Consider the following 22,088-nt stretch of genomic DNA (forward strand, 5'->3'; position numbering starts at 1 on the left):
GCATCGGTTCTCGAACCCGCTGACAGCCACAGGTTTGGAAAATGGATGCCGGCAAAATTGAGCGTCCGTCTTCCAAACCGTGGGCTGATTTTAAATTAAATTTTTTTTTTTATTTTTGGGGCCTCCGACTTAATATCGCTATGATATTAAGTCAGAGGGTTACAGAAAAGCAGTTTTTTCTGCTTTTCTGTACACTTTGCTGGCTGAAATTAACGCCTGCCAAAGGCAGGCGTTAATTTCTGAAGTAAAATGTGTGGCTTGGCTGCACATTTTATTTTCTATATCACGCGAGAATAAATAATAGGCCCATCAGCATGCATTTGCATGTTGCGGGTGCTATTAGTTTCGGGGGGGTTGGCTGCGTGTTTTCCACGCGCTATTACCCCTTACTGTATAAGGGGTAAAAAGAGCACGTGGAAAATGCGCGTCCAACCGGGGGCTAACAGTGCGCTCGGCCTAAGCGCACTTTACTGCATCGGCCCGATAAAAAGAAACGGCTTGGCCCCATCTTTGGAGTCCCTCTATGCTCCAAACCTAAGCAGCTATAGGAAAGTGACAGCAGCATGTCTGCATCTCCCAGCCACTCTGAGCCCATTTGTGCTAGCACCATGAGCATGTTTAAAAGCATGGGCTGGCACTTCCTAATGCTGATCTCGGGTTGCAAGTTTTGAACAGCTTGTGGTGCTGGCACAGAAGCAACAGAGTAGCAAGGAAGTTGGGTCTTAAGTGGTGGCAGAAGTGGATGAGGTCTCCAGCTAGGTTGTTTTAGAAAACGGTGTTTCCCGCTTTTATCTCTCCTTTGGCATCAGCCATGAGGGGAGGATTACCTCTAGGTAACACTACTTCCAGCGCGTCCTGTTTCCTCCACTATTCTGCTTCTGGAGTTGTGGGTGGGGAGGCTGAGGAGGAAAAGAGGTAGAGGGGGGCAGATGCTTGAAAGGGAGAAGAGAAAAGCTTTGTGCAGTCCCCAGTCCCTTACTAATTTCTACTCAGCTTGAGAACTCAAAAGTTCTCAGATATGATCAGCATTTCTAGCCTGTTTCTCCCTCCCCGGCAGGGTTCACATTTCAGTCTCTCAAGTAGGCAAAAGCAGATGCTCCCTAGTCCCTACCGCTTACAATTTTCAAGATCCCGCATTAAGGCTTCCTCGAGTTTAACAAACTGCTCCCAGACAAGGGTAATCAACCCCCGAAGGGAAGGGGGCGTGTAGGGCTGGATAAACATGCCAGTCTCGGCAAGCCATGTCCTTATAGCGTCTTGCGGCCGACGAGCACAGGAGCCAGCCTTGCAGCGCATGCGCGCTTCTCACGTGGCCGCAGCAGGGTGGCGCGGATATCTAGCGGGGCGGAAGGGGAGGTTGTTGTTGGCTGGGATTTTGACTTCCGCTGAGGCGTGCTCCTCGCTATGAGCCTCGGGGGCTGTCGATGAGTAGGAGCGGGAGGCGGAGGAGGGCAGCGGCGGCCGCCGCGGTGGTCAGGGCGATGGCGGGAGCCGCGGACGGGCCGGGTAAGGATAGAGCCGCCGGTGTGCAGCTGTTTACTGTGAGAGTGGCCTGGGTTCCGTCAGCGCACACCAACTCTCCCGCCCATTCAGGATGATGATCTACAAAACGTGCACGTATCCGGATCTATAGTGTGTGTGCGCGCATATGTCTAAACGCAATTATGCGGATACATGTAGATAGTTCATAAGTATGTTGATATTGTTATATAAATAATAAGACAGAAGGGACTTATTGAGCCCGCTAAAAATAAATGCTTTCGACGCCCCCCCCCCCCCCCCCGGAAGGATTAGAGATGTAAATTGTTGGGACTGCTGAGGTTCCCGCCGCCTTCCATAATGATCCCTGCCTCGGGATCCCAGGGGGGGGCTTGTGGTTTTCTTTGCCACTCGGGATAAGTTTCCCAAGTTTATGCACCCTAGAGCTCGGTGATCCCGGACCCTGCAGCATTATGCTTTTTAGTCCGACTGCTTTGATGCGGTTGCATATTTGCACTCTTGGCTTGGAATGTTGCTGAAGCAGAGAGAGTGTTAGACTTTTTAAATTCCTTCTATTGAAACGCATTGAACTAGGGAGAGCTCTTGAGTGAAAATAATCATGTTTTGCTGGGTTCCTCTATAAGGCAAGAAAAGGTTCTGATGAGAAGTAGTTTTTATGTTGAGTATTAAATCAGTGCGAGGCAGTGGTATCGGGACTTTAGTTTAACTTTTTTTCTGCTTGCACGGAGGAAGGATAAAGCCTATGAAAGGGGAAAGGGACTCGCGAGAGAAGTAACAGCAGCTGCTGGAGGTTGGTGGTGAGGTTCGCTGGCGGAGCCCTAGGTATCGGCCCCGTTCGAGGCTCTCCCGTTTCGGCCGAGTTGCACGTTTTAATCTTTGTGGAATTCTGTGCATAATGCTTTTCAATTCTGTATATCTTATTTGCCAACATAGTACAGTATAATTAGTCATTAATTTATACCACAATAAAGAAAATAGTATTGAAACATGTAGAATTCCCCCAGAAGTACTATAATGCTAAAGACTTGGTTATTTACATTGGCTTTTGAAGAAACCAATATTTAAGTGTTCACTGGCAGGGCCAACGTTCATTTGAGGTAGTTTTTTTGTCTCTGATTTTAGTTGCCTGTTTTAGTTATTTTATTTTTATGTGACTTTATTTTCCATTTTTATTGGTAATTAGGTTTTTGTTATTGTATTTTGTTTTATGAGTATGTGAATACTGCATTTTAATTTACTTTTATTTCTTTTAGGTGTATGCAATTTGTTGTCTTAGTTGTTACATTGTGATATTTATATTTGTTATATGTTGTCATGAACCTTTTTAATTGTAAATCACTGTGACCATTGGAATAGTGGTTGATAAATATAATGCATCATAACTGGGGCTTTTGGTCTTTGGGGATTTTAATTTAGCAACTTAACAAAGCCCGAGGAGAGCTGTAGAGAGTGCCGCCATCTTGTAGCTGTCAATAGTTGTTAACATATAAGTGTCTATGACTGTTGCTAAAAATGTCAGCAATTAACAAAAAGTTGGTGCTTCCTGCAAAACTTTTTAGGCTCCACAGATTGCCAAATTAAAATATCTGAGAACCCTAATTTAAGAATGTAGACTAGTGACCCCCGTCCACCAACACATACAGAAATTACAGCAGAAAAGAACCAAATGGTCTATCGAGTCTGCTCAGTAAATGTGCAGCTTGCCTGCTGTGCCTTTTAGGTTACCCCATGCTTATCAGTTTCCCACCCTAGCCCTCATTTGAGCTGATACAGTAAAACTCGAGGGAGAGCGGGCGAGCGCACAGGACACTCTCCTGTGAGCGTGATACAGTAATTTAATTATTTAAATTAGGGCAGGTGGTAAAAAGAGGCGCTAGGGACACTAGCACGTCCCTAGCGCCTCTTTTCGGACTGGAGCGGCGGCTGTCAGTGGGTTTGACAGCCGATGCTCAATTTTGCCAGCGTCGGTTTCTCGAGCCCGCTGACAGCCATGGGTTCGGAAACCGGACACCGGCAAATTGAGCATCCGGTTTTCAACCCACGGGCCTATTTCAAAAAAAATTTATTTTATTTTTTTTACTTTTTTTAACTTTTGGGACCCTCCGACTTAATATCGCCATGTTATTAAGTTGGAGGGTGTACAGAAAAGCAGTTTTACTGCTTTTCTGTGCACTTTCCCGGTGCCGGCAGAAATTAGCGCCTACCTTTTGGTAGGCGCTAATTTCTTAAAGTAAAATGTGCAGCTTGCCTGCACATTTTACTTACTGAATCGCGCGGGAATACCTAATAGGGCCATCAACGTGCATTTGCATGTTGCGGGTGCTATTAGGTTGGGGGGGGGTTGGACACACGTTTTCAACGCGCTATTACCCCTTACTAAATAAGGGGTAAAGCTAGCGCGTCAAACACGCGTCCAATTGCGGGTTAACAGCGCCGGAGCGCACTGTACTGTATTGGCCTGATTGATTGCTGTTGTATCCAGTTCTCCGTTATGCCTTTGTTGTTGAAGCAGAAAGCAATGTTTGAGTTACATCAAGGCTTATTGGTTAAGGATAGTAACTGCCGTATCAGCAAGTTACCCTAATACTTGTTCCCCAGACCGTAAAAGTTGGGACACTTGTTGGTTGCTTTATGAATCCAATTCCCCCCCCCCCCCCCCCCCCCCCCCCCCCGCTGTTGAAGCAGAGTCGCAATGATGGAGTTGCATCAACAGTATCAAGGCTTATTGGTTAAAGGATGATAACTGCTGCACCAGCAAGATACTCCATGCATTTTTTTTTTCATCATTTCCATCCTTTAGGGATGTACAATATCCCATGTCCTTCTGAATTCTCTCATTGTTTTGGTTTTCACCACCTCCTCTGGAAGGGCATTCCAGGCATTCACCACCCTCTCCGTGAAGAAATATTTTCTTAGGTTGGTTCTGAGACGTCCTCCCTGGAGTTTCTTTTCGTGGCCCCTAGTTCTACTGATTTCTTTCCTAGCGGAAAATATTTGATGTTTGTACATCATTTAAACCTTTCAGGTTATCTGAAGGTCTGCATCATATCACCCCTGTGCCTCTTCTCTTCCACAGTATACACATTCATATCCTTCAGTCTCTCCTCATAGGTTTTCTGATACTGACCCCACACCATTTTGATAGTCCTTCTCTGGACCACCCCCATCCTGTCTCTATCCCTTTTGAGATAAGGGCTCCAGAATGGAACACAGTACTCTAGGTGAGGCCTTACGAAGGACCTGTACAAGGCCATCACCCCCTACATTTTCTTACTGGTTACTCCTCTCTATGCAGCCCAACACTTTTCTGGCTTTAGCTATTGCCTTGTCACATTGCTTCGCCATCTTCAGATCACCAGTGGCTGTCACCCCAAGATCCCGCTCTTGGTCCGTGCATATCAGTCTTTCCCTCCCATCACATACAGCTCTTTTGGATTACTGCACCTCAGATTCATGACTCTACACTTCTTGCCATTGAATCCCAGCTGCCAAATCTTCGACCCTCTTCAAGCTTTCGTAAATCACTTTTCATTCTCTGTACTCTTTCAGGCGTGACTACTCTGTTGCAGATCTTGGATTCATCCACAAATAGACAAACTTTACCTTCTATCCCTTCCACATTGTCGCTCACGAAGATTTTGAACAGAACCGGCCACAATACCGATCCCTGTGGCACTCCACTTAACATCATTCTTTCTTCAGAGTAGGTTCATTTTACCATTACACGCTGTCACCTATCAGTCAACCAGTTTGTAATCCGTGCCACCACCTTAGTGCTCACTCCAGAGCTTCTCATTTTGTTCACAAGCCTCCTATGTGGGACGGTATCAAAAGCTTTGCCTTTAATCCAAGTAGGTGATGTCGGGTGCTCTTCCTCGATCCAATTCTCCTGTCACCCAATCAAAAAAAAATAGATTTGTCTGACAGGACCTTCCCCATGCTGCCTCGGTCCAACAACTTACCGGATTGTAGATAGTTCAGTATCCTTTCCTTCAGCAGCGTCTCCATTAATTTTCCCACCACCGAGGTGAGGCTTAACTGGCTTGCAGTTTTCCAGCCTCCTCTCTTATGAAGCAGGACCACAACTGCCCTTCTCTAGTCTCGTGGCACTACTCCTGTTTCCAGGGTTCAACTGAACAGGTCATATAGTAGATTCGCCAGGACATCTCTGACTTCTTGTGGTGTCCTGTGATGTACCTCATCCAGCCCCATGGACTTGTCCACCTTCAGTTTTCCTAGCTTTTTCCCATACATACCCTTCTGTAAAAGGCGTTGTGTCTAACCCATTTCCTGCTACTGTCCTTTTCCAGGGTTCATTACCACCATGCTGCTCCCTGTCATATCCTCTCTCCAACACTTTGTCCTCAGCTTCCCCCACCCCCCCTTGCTTTTTTTTTTTCAGCTCATTCCTCTCAAGTTTAAGTGGGGAGAAAGAGGGTGCAAGTTGGGCTTGGCAATAATTCTCAAGGGCTATATCGACCTTTTATTTTTGCTGGTATTTGAAGAAAACTCCTAAAACTCTGCCTATGTGACAGCTTTTGCTAAATCGAGAAAAGGCAGTTAATTATGATAAGATTGTCGCAGGTGACTTGTTGCATATGAAATTAATTGTTGGGCCAGCCCCTTGGCACAGTGGCAGTGCTGTGTGCTACTATGCGGAGGGTCCCCCTGGTTCGATTCCCAAAAGGAGGTCTTCTGGGTCCAGGATCTACTGGGGATGCTGCGGATGCGGTGTTTGCATTCCCTGTGGGGAGTCGTGGTGGCCATTGTTAAGAGCAGCACCTGGTGGCCGGATTAGAATCCATGATAAAGTGTTAGAGTGAGCTCTGAGGTCTTTGGTTCCCAGGCTCAGGACTATTCTGCAATGACCAAACTAGGGACAGTAAGGGGAGGGGGCCTACTAAAATAAGGGGAGATTTCTCAGGTATATGTGAAAGAAGGCTCAAGGCATCAGACCCCAGCCCTGTTTTTGACTAAGTTGGAAGAGAGAAAAGAAACTGCTGGGCCAAAAAAAAAAAAAAGACACTGCATTTTGAACAGCTGACATTACTTTCCTTTGCCTTTTAGTCCTTTGATCCAGGTTTGACAAGAGTCGGCTCTTATGGTGCTCGAGGGCCAGATGCTTTAACAGTGGTGACAACCTGCAGCTATTGAAGATCTCCTCTGTTGCTGTTTTACAGGCTAACATTTTGAAAACATCCCCATCTTGCCTCTTTATGTTCCTGCATATTCTCTCTTCTACCTTTCTTCTTTCATGGGTAGCCCTCTCAGCTCTTGGGCACGGAGGCAGACAGGGAGGTCCATGGATCACACACAGTTCCCCCCCCCCCCCCCCCCCCCCCCCCCCAATGACCTCCTAGGGTTCCCGCAGAGAGGGGAAAAGTCAAGCTTTTCAAGACCCATGGGGTTTGTTTCTCTCAGGCGCTCTTCTGTGCACCAGTCCAGCCACACCAAAAAAAAAAACCAACCCACTCTTCACTCCAGCTACGATCAAAAATAAGTCTTTATTGCAAACTGGTAGCAGGGTAAACAAAATCCAAAATAGTACACTAATTGATTGCACTCCAGCAACACAAAGGCCAAAAAATAGGCAAAACACGTTCTTTCCACATCCTCTCACCAAATAGGTAGGCTCTTAGGGGAAGGTACCCTTCCGGTACCTATTGGATGATGGAAATCTCTCTTCCTCAGTTTCACTTCTTTTTCTCTACAGCGCCTCTTGACTGAATTTTTTTGATTAACTCTGGATTTTCCTGGTATCTAATCCTCTGAAGAATCCCCTTCTCCCTTGGATCTCTTCGGATTCTCGTTTTGGGAACTCTCTGGACTCCCGGACCTTCTTCCTCCAGGACTCTTGCCTTTCAGTAAAGTCTAGCTAACCTCTCCCTGGGTCTCAGCTACCTTCACTGATTAGGAACACTTCTCATCATCTTTTCCTCCAGCCTTCCCTGTGGAGGGATAGGCCCCATGGCACTACTCCGAGGAGATGGATACCCTGCAGAATTTCATATCTTGCAATCCTCTGTCCTCCTCCCCTTGCATCACGTGGGCACAGGGATTTTATGCATCCTCACAGCCCCTCCCAAAGGTGGTGTGTGTGTATATGAGTATTGGGCACTCGGCTTCTGCTTCTCTTCTGTATGTTTGTCCTCCCTTGGTCTCTGTTTCTTGCCCCTTTGTGTTCTGCCTACCAGGCTTAGGGAAAGGGAGGCATTTCCCTACCTGATAGTGGCAGCATGCAGCCTTTGAATTTTCCTGTTGGCATGAATGGGAGAGGAGCTAAGGGAGTTCCTCTGCTTTCCCACTGTGTGCTCCTTGGAGCACCAGCCTGCGGTCGCCTTGTTTGTCTGCAGGTGCTAAGCTGGGGGCTGCTGGGAGTCGTCTTCCTTAGTGAAACCGGTTTTTAAAGCAAGAGCAGGACCAAGCTCCATCATCTTGGGAAGAAGGGAAATGTATGCAAAAGATATTGTTGAAAGGAGCGCCCCTGTTTCTATAACTGCAGAAAGGTATGGGTGAGATTCATTCTTGTCTAAGTATGTGCCAAATCAGCCTATTTGGAGACCTTACCTCCAGAAAGATACTTTGTGCAAATGTGGATTTTTGAATCTGTATATGCGCTAGTTCTTTCTGGTCACATCTGTGGTACTGTGTACTTCACACCTGTGTGTGTTCTTTCCGGTGTTGCTTAACTGAGAAATGCTTCTTCAGAATGTGGGCTGTTCTCCCTGTCTGTGACCTCACAAAACACTGGGTTTGGAATCGTCCGATGTCACAAGGGCAGCAAAGCCTCAGATGAGCAACTCGCTTCTCCTCCTGGAGCTGTAGCCGAGATGCTACAGTCAGGAAGCTGCACGACAGAGTTACTGTAGAAGTTAAAGTAGGGACACACATAAGCCCGACCATTGTGGTATCATCACACTGTGACTTTGAGCTGTGCAGTTGCATTTTGAGCAGAGATCTTTTCCCTTCCTGGAAAAATGCACAGGTGAAACAGGTCCCCTCACCCTGAATACGCAGGGTGTTTGCTGATCAGGCCCTGGAATAGGAATTATGCTGTGTCAATTGTAGAACTATCCAGTGGTAACTAAAGACTACCAGGTGCTCGGTCGCTGCACTCTATGATGGAGGTTCTTTTTCTCCTACACACCTCACTCAGTCAGCTACAGTGTTAGTATTGGGCTGCTGCTCTCCCCCTCATGTAGGTTTTAACCCTTTCTTCTCAACCCACTCAATTCACCTCTTCACCCTACTCTTCAGGAAGCTGCCATTCGCCAACCCCCTAAATCCCTCTCCTCATTCTTCTCTGACCTTGACGACTTCTGTTTTTGTTTTTTTTTCCTTGAAGCATCTTCTTTTCCTTAACTTTGGGGACTTTAACTTCCATGTTGATGATGCCCTTCTATGCCTCGAAGCTGCTTGCCTTAAGCTTCCTCATTTTGGCCTTGCAGCTATATACAGCTTCCCCCATGCAGTAGCACAGCCATTGCCTTCACTTAGTCCCTTCTTCCAACTGCTCTCAGGCTTCTTCACCTCTGTCTTTCCCATCTCTGATCATCATCTGATAACATTCATACTTAAAAATTCACTTAACAAATAATGTGTGCCTCTACATTGTATTATGATGTATAATGATCCCTAGTTTTAAATCAATATATAAACAAAAACATCAAAGAAACAAATGCAAACATACCTACCCCTACATATCACATTCATACATACATTACATGCCCTACTATATATTACCAAACCCAATAACCACAAGATTGAATTCCCATCAAAAGAAATTTCCCAATTCATTCTATTTAACTTTTCCCAATTCAATTTCCCTTCCCGACATCAGGGTTCAATATGTTTTGCCATAATTTGGCTTCTTCAGGTGAAAATTGTTCTGCTTTTATAGTGCAAGATTTCAGTAACTCCCTCACTTATAATATTAATTACAAATGTTATAAGGTTCATGTTAATTAAGTGAGCTATAAGACTTTGATTAAAATCTATACTTTTTATATAATTCCTTTATTTGCTATTACACTGATATATGTTGGAATCTAATATATATCTTCAGTAATAACTTTTATACTCAACCACCCTTCCCCACAGTGCAGTTCAGTCAGCACCAGCACCTTTAAGAATCTCCAGGCTATTCATCATCATAATTTGTTTTCAGGTTTTTCCATCAAGAGCTCGGTGTGTTAAAACATATTGACTCTTGCATCCTCTTCACTACTATCCTCTCTCCTCTCCACAGCCTTGTCAGAATCTGTTGATGAGGCAGTTTCTTGTTACAACATTGAAAAGGCCCTCTCCTTGTTATATCTAGATGAGCCAGTTTCGGTAATGGAACCTCAAGTAAATGTTTTATTCGCTGAACGAAGAGATCAGGAAGGTTTATACAACAGTAGGAGAGTGTTAATTTATTCAAAAATCTATATACTAGAGATGTTAACTTGTATTAAATCAGCTATTATATTGGCCACCATTGCAAAGCTGAGAATATGGGAGTGATATGATCCCACATCCTGGAACAGGTTAGAATCCGGGCAGTGGAATTTTGCCCTATTTTGCATTACATGGAAGGTACTAGCTAGAAGCCTGCATATAAGGAATTACAGTAGCCCTCATCACCTTTTATTCCTTGTCTGAAATCAGAGGAGGATACTACCTATTTTCTCTCCATCCCCAAACTCACTACTTGTTCTGCTAACCTGCCCTACTTTCTGTCACATCCTTATTCTATCACTTTTCATTGCAATTGCTGCCTTGAAAAATCTTCCACTCCTTCTCAAAAAAAACAAAATACCCTTCACTAGGCCTGCCCTGCTAACTATCATTCCAGTTCCCTCCTCCGTATCACATCCACTACTTGAACATGACGTTCATCCATACTGCCTTGACTTCTTGCATCTTGAGTTACTCATGATCCACTTCAATCTGGTTTCTGCCCTCTATGTTCTAAGCAGATGGGCTTTGCCATAGTCTTCATCATGGTTCTCAGGCCACAGCCAGGAGTCTGTCTTTTTTTTTCCTTCTCCATCATCCTTCCACTAGTTTCAGCACTGTTAGTAGTCATTTTCTTGTCCCTGTCCTCTCTTGCATATCAGGATTCCATCCAGTCTTGGCTCTCCTGTTAAACTATAAGTGCGATGGGAGAGGCACCCTCGCCCTTCTCTCTACGCTCTTTCCCTTGGTGCGCCCTGATCTCTTCCCACAATGTTCATTACCATCTGTGGATGACTTCCCCACCCCTCTGCACCAGAGCTTTCACCCACAGTGCAGTTCCACATCTGAGCCTGCTTATGTGACGTTTCCACCTGAATGTTCCATTTTCCTTTTACATTTTAACAGGGTCGAGAGAGAACTTCTTTTCTTCCAAACTTGCTACTCCTGTCCCTCCCCCCCCCCCCCCCCCCCCTTTCTCAGCAGCTAACACTCGGGCCGATACAGTAGAGTGCACGGTTAACCCTCCTTTGGACGGGCATTTTCGACGCGCTAGCGTTACCCCTTATTCAGTAAGGGGCCGAAAACATGCATCCCCCCCCCCCCCCCCCGAACCTAATAGCGCCCGCAACATGTTAATGCATGTTGATGGCCCTATTAGTCATTCCTGCGCAATTCTGAAAGTAAAATGTGCAGCCAAGTCGCACATTTTACTTTCTGAAATTAGCGCCTATCCAAAGGTAGGCGTTAATTTCTTTGGGCACCGGGAAAGTGCACAGAAAAGCAGTAAAAACTACTTTTCTGTGCACCCTCCGACTTAATATCATGGCGATATTAAGTCGGAGGTCCCGAAAGTTTAAAAAAGTAAAAAAAAAAATAAAAAAAAAATTTGAAGGCGGCTCGCGGGTCGAAAACCGGACGCTCAGTTTTGCCAGCCTCCGGTTTCCGAGCCCGTGGCTGTTAGGAGGCTCAAGAACCGACGCCGGCAAAATTGAGCGTCGGCTGTCAAACCCGCTGACAGCCGCCGCTCCGGTCCAAAAGGAGGCGCTAGGGACGCGTTAGTGTCCCTAGCGCCTCCTTTTACCTGTTTTTACCGCCGGGCCTAATTTGTATACAGAATAGGGTATCGGCCCGACTGTCATCAGGTCAGTCCCCTCAGCCTGCAACCTTAGGAGGTCAGAACGAGAGAGATTCTGGACGCCAGGTTTCCCCAGCAGATAAGATTTTGGACCCTGGCGCCCTGACCAGAAGAGATGCCGATGAGCCTCTGCCAAGAATAAAGTTTCACCAACTGACAGGACTTGGATGTGGACAGAGCGGCGGCAGCTGGCAGGGAGAATTGTGGCTGGAGGATGGTGAGGGAAGGCTGCAGCTGCTGCTTACGGAGCTGGGGAATTGCAGTGGCTGCTGGTGTAAGGAGAAGGGAACGCATCACCAAAGCCTTTTCCCACGCTCTCGTCACTTCCTGCTGTTTTGAGCTCCTTTTCTATAATAAATGCATTTTTCTGAAGCCCGTTTGTTTTTGTCTGTGTCCGAGCTGATTGTAAGCGCCATGTAGCTGCTACTGTACTGCGTGCATTTGTACAGTGCTGTATGTAATCTGGTAGCATTTTATTTAAAAATAATTTTCTTGCATTCTACAAAGATTGAAGATGGGTGCAATAAAATATCCATAAAAGCTTGAAGCAAGCAATTCAAATAAAACTATAGAAATTAGTAGTGGTACCTGTGTGTCTCTCCTAGGCTGCCTGCTTAATTTCTTTCCTCCCAGTTAAGGCTTTTTGCTGCTTGTCCCATGTCGTCTTGGAGTTTTTTTTTTGCCCCTGCCATGACCTCATTGGGCAGGCCATTCCATGTATCTGCTACGCTTTCTTCATGTTACTCTGGAAATCTCGCCGCCCTCTGCCTGTTAAGAGGAGAGGCTTGCAGTGGGTGATGCCTCCCCTGAGCAGTGCTGGACTTTCACTTTCGTTTCTCTGACTGACGGAGCCCGGGCTCTTTCTCACTGCTCAGTGTCTGTGTGCTGCTCTTTTGCAGGAAGCACCGTTGCTCGCATCACTTCTGCCTCCCCAAGGCAGCATGAACCTTGGGAGTATGATTCGGAAGATAACCTGAAGGAGGAGGTAGGTGTCTAGCAGTTGGTCTCTCTCTCTTTCTCTTGAGTAATTTGTTGAACGTGGCAACAAGGTTAATACTGGGGGACTGTGAGGTGAGCAGAAACGGGGAGTAGACTTTAAAGCCAGCATTTCTGTAGCTCTTGAACTTGCTGCCTTTCTGATCTTTATTCCCACCTCCCTCCCGACGTGCACACTTGATTTTTTTTTTTTTTTTGCGACCACAGTTTTCATTCTGCTGACGAGCAGGGATTGTTCCCACACTGCTTCATGCAGGAAGAAAGTTTTAAAACACCGTCCTTTGGAGCTGCACCAGTCTCTGTTCCCTAACCTAGCGCCAGCACTTTGGATAGGCTGGGGATGCTGCAAAGAGAGGACAGTCGCAGTCCCTAGGATGCCAGGAATGAAAGCGTATTAGCCACTGTCCCAAAGGGGAATCGTGCAGACCCCTGGACTAGAAGAGGAGGGGGGGGGGGGGTAGGAACACGAGGAAATACCTAGGTAACTGCCAATGAGAGCCTGTGTCACCGTAGCCCCATTTTAGAAAGTTTACAGTTGAGTTGGTAGCACAAAGGGGGAATCCTGACTTTCTTGTTCTTGCAGGGATCAGGTTCTGCTGTGCAGAATCAGCCTGATGTTTCAGCTTACTGGACCTCTGGCAAGGTGTGAGTGGCTTCTGAGTAGACTACCATTTCGTTTCCTTGTACCTTTTTTTTTTTTTATCCCCCATGCATGTCTTCTGTACAGCTTTTGCTTAGTTCAGGACCCCAGTACCATAGCCGCTTCCTGGTTAGTTGCTATAATGCAAAGCCACTCCTCCCCATAAGGCACGGTAAGCATTTACAAATTCAAGATAACAAAAACTGTGGCAGAAGAGTCTGCAGGAAGGGGACTCTGACCTGGTAGTTCATGGGCGTTTCTTTCCTAAGCCATGAAATAGAGATCAGAACAAAAACAGGGAGACTTTTAAGGGTTTGCTGTAACTGCTGCCTGGGAAACTGCTGGCACTGTTGCATTAAGGATGCCTTTAAATTATTCAGCAGGCTTCAGTCGAGTACACGCTGGTGGTATTTTCCATAAGAGAAGACAAAGGTTACTGATATGGAGCTGGGGAGGGTCAGAAGAAAATACTTTTTTTTTTTTTTTTTTTTTACTGAGAGGGTACTAGAAGTCTGGAATAAACCCACCAACAGAGATAGTAGCAGCCCAAAATATGACAGAGTTCAGGCCTGCTGGAGACCAAGAGGGACAGAGGAAAGGCAAAGAAGTGGAGATAACTGGAGATGAGTAGGGTCTGCAGTGACCTAGTTGGAAGGGGAAACTGGGCAGACTGGATGGGCCAAGTGGTCCTTAACTACTGATAGCTGTGTTAATTTAATTTCATAGAATTTTTCCTTAAAATATCAAGGGCTGGATTTACTGAGCGAGTTCCCCATAGAATGGGAGAATAGACTTATGTGAAGAATAGCAGATCTTGAACCAGCCAACCCTTTGAGCTCTGGGTTCAAGCTCTCAGGATTAACCATTGGACTGGCTGATCTTGGAACGTGCTGGTAGCAATTACCTGGTCTACCTGGCAGGAGTAGTCCATGCTCCTGGAAGCTTTCAATTAGACCAGCCTTGAGTGTGGCCCCCGATTGGAAGCTTGACACACTTTCTGAGATCTTGCTTTTGGAAATGCTGTCAGACTAGCCCTTTATTCCTGCGTAACACCTGACCTCTGATTCACGACTGACCTCAGATCTTTGCCAGATTCCTGATCCACACCTAGGCCCAAGCGTCAACCTGTTTGCACCCTCGGGTTCTCCACAGATTGCCAAGCCTCAGCTAAGGCCTGCACCTGTGGGCTCAACCCATGGGGCATGACCATGGCATTGGGTGAAGACATTGCCCAGGCTCTGCACCCTGTGAGTTTACTTCCAAGCGGCTGCTTATCCAGACCCCTTGGCCTTTTCCAGATACCATCCTTGTTCTCCCTTGGAGGGGAAGCCCTTGTAACTCCTGACAGTGAATCGGGCCTTGAATGTGCAGAGTGTTAGGTGGGAATATATGATAATGCTGTTTTAGCAAACTGAACTTTGATGCATCACATACGATGTTGCATAAAATTGGATGAAAGCAGGCAGCAGTTCAGGGTTGCTGAATTGTTTTTGTTAAGAATAGTGTGGTTGATGTTAGTCTGCTTGGATACACAGGTCAGTAAACAAGCTGTAGGTGATAGTTATTTTTTAACTGGACTAACTTTTACTATGCTTGTGACTAGCTTTCGACAGCTGTGGTTCCTTCCCCTCCATGACATTGACCTGATGAAGGGAGCAAAGCTCTTTAAAGCTTCTCACAAATTTGGTTATCACCTGCCCTCATGAATACTACCTATTTGCAAATTGTAAGTGGCAATCATGAGATTGTGTGAGAGAGATGGGCACAGCTGAGGAAATCCATAGTGGATGGAGGCAGGAGCAGATTCCCCTCTGAGCTGGTAGTACTTGCAGCCCTGCTTTTGGCTTTTCTCTGAAACACACAGCACTGCTGCCCTGTCTAACCCATAACCGGTTCTCATAAGTCGCCCTCGCCGCACTTGTTAACCTACTTCAGAGCATGTACAGACTTTACGATTGTGTGCAAGTCAAAATCTTTGTCTCTTATTCCCCCAATAAATGAATAGGGTGGAGCAGGTCTCCCTGCACTGTGGATTGCAACAGACCAGCCACCATTCCCCTGCACACTGTGTGCTGGGTGTCAGGCAGTGGTGATTAGCCCACCCTTACCTTCAACCTTGACCCCAACAAATGCTTTACATTGGCCTTTGTCCCATGTTCTCATTGTGATAAAACGTTTCCTCTGCACTCAGGTAGGCCAATCCACACAAGTGTGTTGTGCACCTCTATCAGCAGACGGAAACGGAGTAAAGCTGACTCGCTGAAGTTGCAGGCATATAGCACTGCCCCGACTTCAGCCTGCTAGTATTCTCCATCTCCAGCAAATGGTGGATAAGCATCTCCTTACTGGGGACTGCTTGGAGTAAAAAAAAAAAAGTTTGCAGACGAGGGAGTACTCGGCAGTGAAGGCTTGTGCCCTCCCTCCGTAGTTCGTGACCTGATCATGCTCTTAGCCAGGGAGGGCCGAGTTCAGGGGAAGAAAAAAAAAAAAGAGTAGGGAAATTTCAGTCCCCCATCCCCACTCCTTTTTCCTTACCATGTGTTCTTCACTTGCTGGTGTTGACTCTGTATCTTTACCCCCCTTTCTTTCTCACTTCTCTGGGGAGTTAGTACAGAGCGGAGGCGGCTCGGATTTGGCGGGTTGAGCAGCCTTTGGTTAGGCCCCGCTTCTCAGGTTTGGTCCTGTCAGGCACATGGTAGGCCGCGGTGGCAACTTTTTCCCGCGTGCAGGCATGTGCATGCAGTTCTGATGCCCGGCGGTGCTCTGATGTAAGCATGTACGTGCAAGAGTAAGGCTGCGGCCTATATTTGTGCACGTTTTTGTGTGTGGGGGCATTTTGTGCACGTAGACAGCAGCCTACATTTTGGGTGCGTATTTGTTTATGTATTCCCAGACACCGGTGGTGGATGTGCAGAAAGACCATAGCATTGGAGACAAAACGATCGCACCTGCATATCTGTGAGGCTTGTCATACCAGCCATCACTTTCTCTTTGCCTGTGTCAGCGCTGATTGGATGCTCAAGGCAACTTGGCCACTTTGGATTTTGCCAATGTTGGGCCATTCCCTCGACGGGGGAGTGGGTTGGAAGGCAACATAGCTGATGGATCCCCTCCCCCTTTGTTCTTGATGACAGAGACATCTCCAGCAGAAGGGTTGAAGAGTGTCCAGTTTCGGCCTACGGGCCCTGGTTTGGAGATCCCCTTTTTCTGGGTGGAATTTTTCCAGGGTCTGCAGGATTTTTTTGCAGGGGTGCCCAGTAGAGGCGAAGCAACCTTTTAAAGAAAGGTTTGCGTGCTTGTGGTTCCCACTTGTCAGCCACTGTGGACAAGCATCATAGAGAGTCTGTTCCTGGGGATGTGGATCACGATACCTCGAATGACTCCGATAGGGACTTGAGTTTCCTGAACATACCCAGATCAGTCCAGACCAGTGGATTTTGCATCCCTACCAGCAGATGGAGGCAGAGAACAACACTTTGAGGCACTGCTACATAAATGAGAGCGCCACCTGCAGTCCATCAGTATTTCTCTGTCTCCAGCAGATAGAGTTGCAAACCTGCAGTTCTGACTGAAAGAGTTTGGGAGATTGAGAAGTTTGGGATCAGCTCTCTGAGGTGTTAGGTTTCTTGGTGGGACCATCCTTTGGGTTGAGCTGGGCAACTGTGGGGGTTGGATACCCCTGGCTGTTGTGGTCTGCTGCCTCTGGGGACCTTGACAGCCAGGGGACTGGCTCACTCTGGGTCTTCTAAAGTCCCCTCCTGCCCGTTGCTCTGTCTATGCAGTTTTTGTTCCTTGATTTAAGCGCTTTTTTTTTTTTTTTTGACTTGAAGCTGAGGAGAGAGACAAGAAAATCAGCCTGAGGTTTAGTGCCAGGCGATGATCCGGCGGGAGCTGCTAGGTTCGGCAGGGGAATGAGGATGAACAGTGCCGCGTGTTTGGTGTATTTCCCCGGCAGGGAAATCTCTTAGAATACGCCATGCTGGTCTCACGGTACTCAGGCTGCCACTGTTTTTTGTTTGTTTGTTTTTTCTCACGTGTGTTGCTTGTCGGCGCGATCGCACGCTTCCTGCGGCTTAACAGTACAGTCCATGCAGTGCGGCCTTCTGAGCAGCGGGGCACTTGGACCACATGGTGATCGTGGGCCTCATGGCAGACAAGCCACACATGGAGGCTTGCCATTGCCTGCGGGCTCTGGTCAGCCCGTTTGAATTTCCGCTCCCTCTACACAGGTTGTGCCTCGGGGGAGGAGGATCTTCCCTTAAGGGTTCCAAGGCTAGGAAGACCTCTTGGTCTATGGGGGCCACGGCGGTTGCCAAAGGGAGAAGGGTGTCTCCTTTGTATCTGTAGCCGCAAGGGATCACAGCCAGGGGACCCCAGCCGGCCGGGAGTCCGGTGAATACCCTCCTCCTCTCTTTCCTGAGGTGCGGGGGTCGTAAGCAGTCCAGGAAGGGGGGTCTGACTTGAAGGTTAGTCTCTTTGAGCAGGGGATTGAAGATCCAGAGGAGTTTTTCCCCAAATTTGTCCTGCTGGTGCACCAGGCTTTCTGGGCTAGGAAGGGTGCAGGTGTGAGGAGATCCAGGGAGAGAAGACCAGTGCTGCCCAAAAGACCTAGGATGGCTTTGGTGGGTGGATCCTGGAGACTTGCTTAAGCATCTGGGGTTCCAGGGCGTTTGTGCAGAAGGTGACCCTAGGTATCTGGAGGATCCAGCGGATCTGGACACGGATCAGGATGGGGGTCAGGCCCCGGATTCGGATGGAAACAAGGATGATCCGGGGCTCGTGTCCGTGGAGATGACCCTCGGGTGGTCTGCCTGTTTAAGGAGGAGGAGCTTTGTCCCCTCATTCCTCAGGTTTTGGAGGAATTAGGGGTGAAACTGACTCCGGAAGAGTTGGACAAATGAAGGCATTAATCTGGTCCTGCATGGGCTGCGGGGTCCGCCTAGTGCCTTTCTATTGCCTAAAAAGATTCAGAAGGTGATCAGCCAGGAGTGGGACTTCCCAGAAGCGGGTTGGAAGGTCGGTAGGGCGATGGTGATGCTTTATCCATTGATGGAAGAACATTTGGAGTGCCTGAAGACTCCTAAGGTGGATGCGGCAGTCTCTGTGGTGACCAAGAACACCACGATTCCGGTGGCTGGGTCCGCCGCTCTGAAGGATGTCCAGGACTGCAAAATGGAAATTGAATCAAAGTGCATGTTTTGAGGTGTCAGCCTTGAGTCTGCAAGCCATGGTGTGTGCTAGCATGATGTAGCGGGCTTGCTTGTGCTGGATTCAGAAGCCACAGGAACAGGCCTTGTCTGTTACGCTTAGTCCCGTTCAGGCGGCTTGCCTGGAGGTTGAGGTGGCTTATGTGGTGGATGCGTTGTATGATTTGGTGCATAGGTCGGCCAGGAGCATGGTCTCAGTGGTGGCGGCGGCGTGCAGACTTTTGTGGTTGCGCAACCTTTCGGTGGGCATGTGGTCCAAGAATCAGCCATGCAATCTTCCCTTTAAGGGGAAACTGCTTTTTTGGGAGGACCTGGATCAGTTGATTAAGTCCCTGGGGGAATCCAAAGGAAACAGGCTGCCAGAAGATAAGGGTGCTAAGGTGGTCTTTCCGCCCCGCTTCTGCAGAGTTCCCTATCCTCCCAGGGGGGTGGTTAGATCTTGCAGGGTCATCCTCTCTGATGGCAGGTTATTGGAGCTGGGGTTGGTAACCCCCATGGGGCTCTAGACAGGTAAGGAGCAGGGGAAGAGATTACTGATGGTCCAGTCCCTCTCTTACCTCATGCTGTTCCTGACATGGGTGGGTGGGTGTGTGTGGGGGGGGATCCAAACTTTTGAAAAATTTTCTTTTTTGGTCTGCTGCAATCCAGGACCCCTCCCCATCGCAATCGCTGCTTTTTTTTTTTTTAATTATGAATCTTGCCGCATTTTTCACGGTTTTTGGGCTGTCTTTCACCCCCCCCCCCCCCACACACACACACATGCCACGATGTGTGGCATGTGGAGAACCAGCTGCGCAGTTTTCTCGGGCTGGTGTTTTGCTCCCGCTGCCTCCCTCAGTGCAGGGACGGTGGCCATCTTAAGCACATTTTCTGCAGCAAAGGCTATGGGGGGAGCTTCCCCCAGCGCTGTCACTGGTCCCTGCTAGTCCTGATGATACTTTAGATCAGGACCATGATTTTTTTGCAGGAGGATCCTGTTTTCCCAAGGAGACAGGATGTGAATTCTGATACTTTTTTCTTTAGATTTTGTCCTCCTTATGCATAAAGCATTTTTGGCTTCCAGGTCTCCGCAAGGTGGTGCTTTGCCCATGAGACCTGCGTAGGGGACCTCATCCCCCCCCCCCCCCCCCCCCCCCCCAAGGTAGCCAAGCGCATCTCTATGGGTCGCAAAGTTGAAAGGCGCTGTGGCTTCAGGAGGCTCAGCTGCTCCGGCAGTGCGGCTGCAGTTGCAGAGGACTTCCCTCCCCCCTGCAGGGGGGGGGGGTTTGGGATGATGAGCCGGGGAAACAGACCACCTTGGATGGCGATGACCCTCAGGTAGTACGTCTGTTCCAGAGAGAGGAATTAGAACCTCTCGTTCCGGCAGTTCTTTCTGAGCTCGGGGTGGCGCTTCCCCCGCATGCTCCGCCGCAGGACTTGGTGGATCCAGTCCTGGCAGGATTCCGAACGCCGACCCGGGCTTTTCTCATCCATCACATGCTTCAGCAGCTGATGACCAGGGAGTGGGATGCTCCGGATGCTGGGTTGAGGGTTGGTCGAGCTATGGATAAGCTTTACCCGTTAGTGTTTGAGTTCCTGGAACTCCTACGGTCCCCTAAGGTAGACGTTTCAGCTGTTGTCAAGCGGACTACTATTCCAGTCGCAGGCTCGGCGGCTCTCAGGGACCTTCAGGACCGCAAGCTGGAAGTACTGCTTAAACGCATTTCTGAGGTGTCGGTTCTGGGTATCCGGGCGGCGGTGTGTAGCAGCTATATGCTGCGTGCGAGCCTGCGCTGGGTACAGCAATTGCTGGCATCCAGAGAAGATCTTCCTCCGGATGAATTGGAGCAGGCGCAGCATTTGGAAGCTGCAGTGGCATATGGGGCGGATGCGCTGTATGACCTGCTCCATACTTCCTCTCGCACCATGTCGTTGGCAGTGTCCGCAAGATGGCTTTGTGGCTTCGCAACTGGTTAGCGGATGTTTCATCCAAGGCTCAGCTTGGTGCTATTTCATTTAAAGGTGGTTTTTTTATTTGGAGAGGAATTGGAGTTGTTGAAGTCCCTGGGGGAGAACAAAGTTCACAAGTTACCAGAGGGGAAAGACGGAGACCCTCCAGAGGGTTCCCATCATCCCGCTCTCTTTTTCGGGGACAGCGGAAGTTTCGGCAGAACAGGCAACAAGCGGCCGTACAGCGCCAACCGGTGGCCAGGAACCAAACCTCTGGTCCTCGTCCTTTCAGGGACGCAGAAACGCCCGAGAGGGTGGTTCTTCATCCTCTTTCGCCTCCAAGACTACACAATGAGACTGGGCGGGCCCATCCCTCGGGTAGGGGGTTGCCTATCCTGATTTTTTTACGAGGCATGGGCCAGAATTACTTTCGATCAGTGGGTGCTAAGCATAATAGAACAAGGCTATACTTTGGAATATGCTTGGCCTCTCAGAGACTTATACTTAATATCTCCATGCGGTCCACAGGTCGAACGACAGATTGCTCGTCATACTCTCGAATGTCTTTAGGCTCTGGGAGCGGTAAAGCCGGTCCCTCCAGAACATTGGAGGACTGGAAGGCACTCCATTTACTTTTGTAGTTCCAAAGAAAGAAGGATCCTTCCGGCCAATTTTGGACCTAAAAAAGGTAAACAGGGCTCTCAAGGTGCCACATTTTCGCATGGAGTCTCTGCGTTCAGTCATAGAGGAGAATTCCTGGCCTCTCTGGATCTGATGGAGGCATACTTACACATTCCCATTCGTGAGGATCATCAGAAGTTCCTTCGCTTTATGGTCCTGGGAATGCATTACCAATTCTGCGCTCTGTTGAAATCCTTCGGATGGGTAATCAATTAGACTAAGAGCAACCTGCTTCCCTCTCAGACAATGGAATTTCTGGGAGCCAAGTTCGATACTTCGGTTGGGTAAGTTGGTTTTTTTTTGTTTTGTTTTCTGTTTTTTTTTCTTCTGATGGATCGAAGGAACAAGCTGATGGGACAGGTTTGTCGCTTGTTGGTTCTTCCAACAAGTTCTTGTTGGAACTACCTTCAAGTTTTCGGTTCAGTGACATCCACGCTGGAGGTAGTTCCTTGGGTATTTTCTCATATATATATATATTTATTTATTATTTTTATATACCGACATTAATCTCAATTGAGATATCACACCGGTTTACATTCAGGTACTGTAGGTATTTCTCTATCCCCAGAGGGCTTACAATCTAAGTTTTTGTACCTGAGGCAATGTAGGGTAAAGTGACTTGCCCAAGGTCACAAGGAGCGACAGCGGGACTTGAACCTTGGTCTCCTGGTTCATAGTCCACTGCTCTAACCACTAGGCTATTCCTCCTCCCTATGAGACTGTTACAACGAGCATTACTTTCCCGGTGGGATCCTAAGTCGGAGAATTTCCAATTCCCTCTGCCACTCACCGAACACGCCAGGTCCAGTCTTGGGTGGTGGCTTTGCCCTCTCAACCTGTCTCAAGGAGTGGATCTGGAAGTCCCGCACTGGAATGTGGTGACCACGGATGCCAACCTCTCTGGCTGGAGAGCGGTCTGCCAGCATCTTTCGGTACAGGTAAGTTGGTTCTCGGAGGAGTCCGGATGGTTGATCAATCGCCTGGAGACCAGAGCGGTTCGCTTGGCCTTGCAGAACTTTCTTCCCCACTTACGCCATCAGGCGGTTCGCATCCTCTCCGA

At 48.1% G+C, this 22,088-nt stretch overlaps 1 protein-coding gene and 1 long non-coding RNA gene across 6 annotated transcripts in view; one reads left to right on the plus strand and one right to left on the minus strand.

Moving 5' to 3' along the window:
* Positions 1-12,304, minus strand: part of LOC115087919 — a 37,719-nt gene extending 25,415 nt beyond the window's left edge. For all 3 annotated transcript variants that reach the window (XR_003855665.1, XR_003855664.1, XR_003855661.1), the window contains exon 1: positions 12,164-12,304. This is a non-coding gene — a long non-coding RNA (uncharacterized LOC115087919). The remainder of the gene's footprint in view (positions 1-12,163) is intronic.
* TTC31 (tetratricopeptide repeat domain 31) overlaps positions 1,322-22,088 on the plus strand; it is a 167,312-nt gene continuing 146,545 nt past the window's right edge. The window contains exons 1-2 of one of the 3 annotated variants that reach the window (XM_029595609.1): positions 1,322-1,506; positions 12,475-12,560. In XM_029595609.1, the coding sequence (XP_029451469.1) occupies positions 1,425-1,506; positions 12,475-12,560 (168 nt within the window). In that variant the 5' untranslated portion in view covers positions 1,322-1,424. Of the gene's footprint in view, positions 1,507-1,672; positions 1,692-12,474; positions 12,561-22,088 lie in introns of those variants that run through there. The other 2 variants (XM_029595600.1, XM_029595618.1) reach the window with 2 other exon arrangements.

This window comes from Rhinatrema bivittatum, chromosome 1 (genome assembly GCF_901001135.1).
Source record: "Rhinatrema bivittatum chromosome 1, aRhiBiv1.1, whole genome shotgun sequence".
Classification (NCBI taxonomy): Eukaryota; Metazoa; Chordata; class Amphibia; order Gymnophiona; family Rhinatrematidae; genus Rhinatrema; species Rhinatrema bivittatum.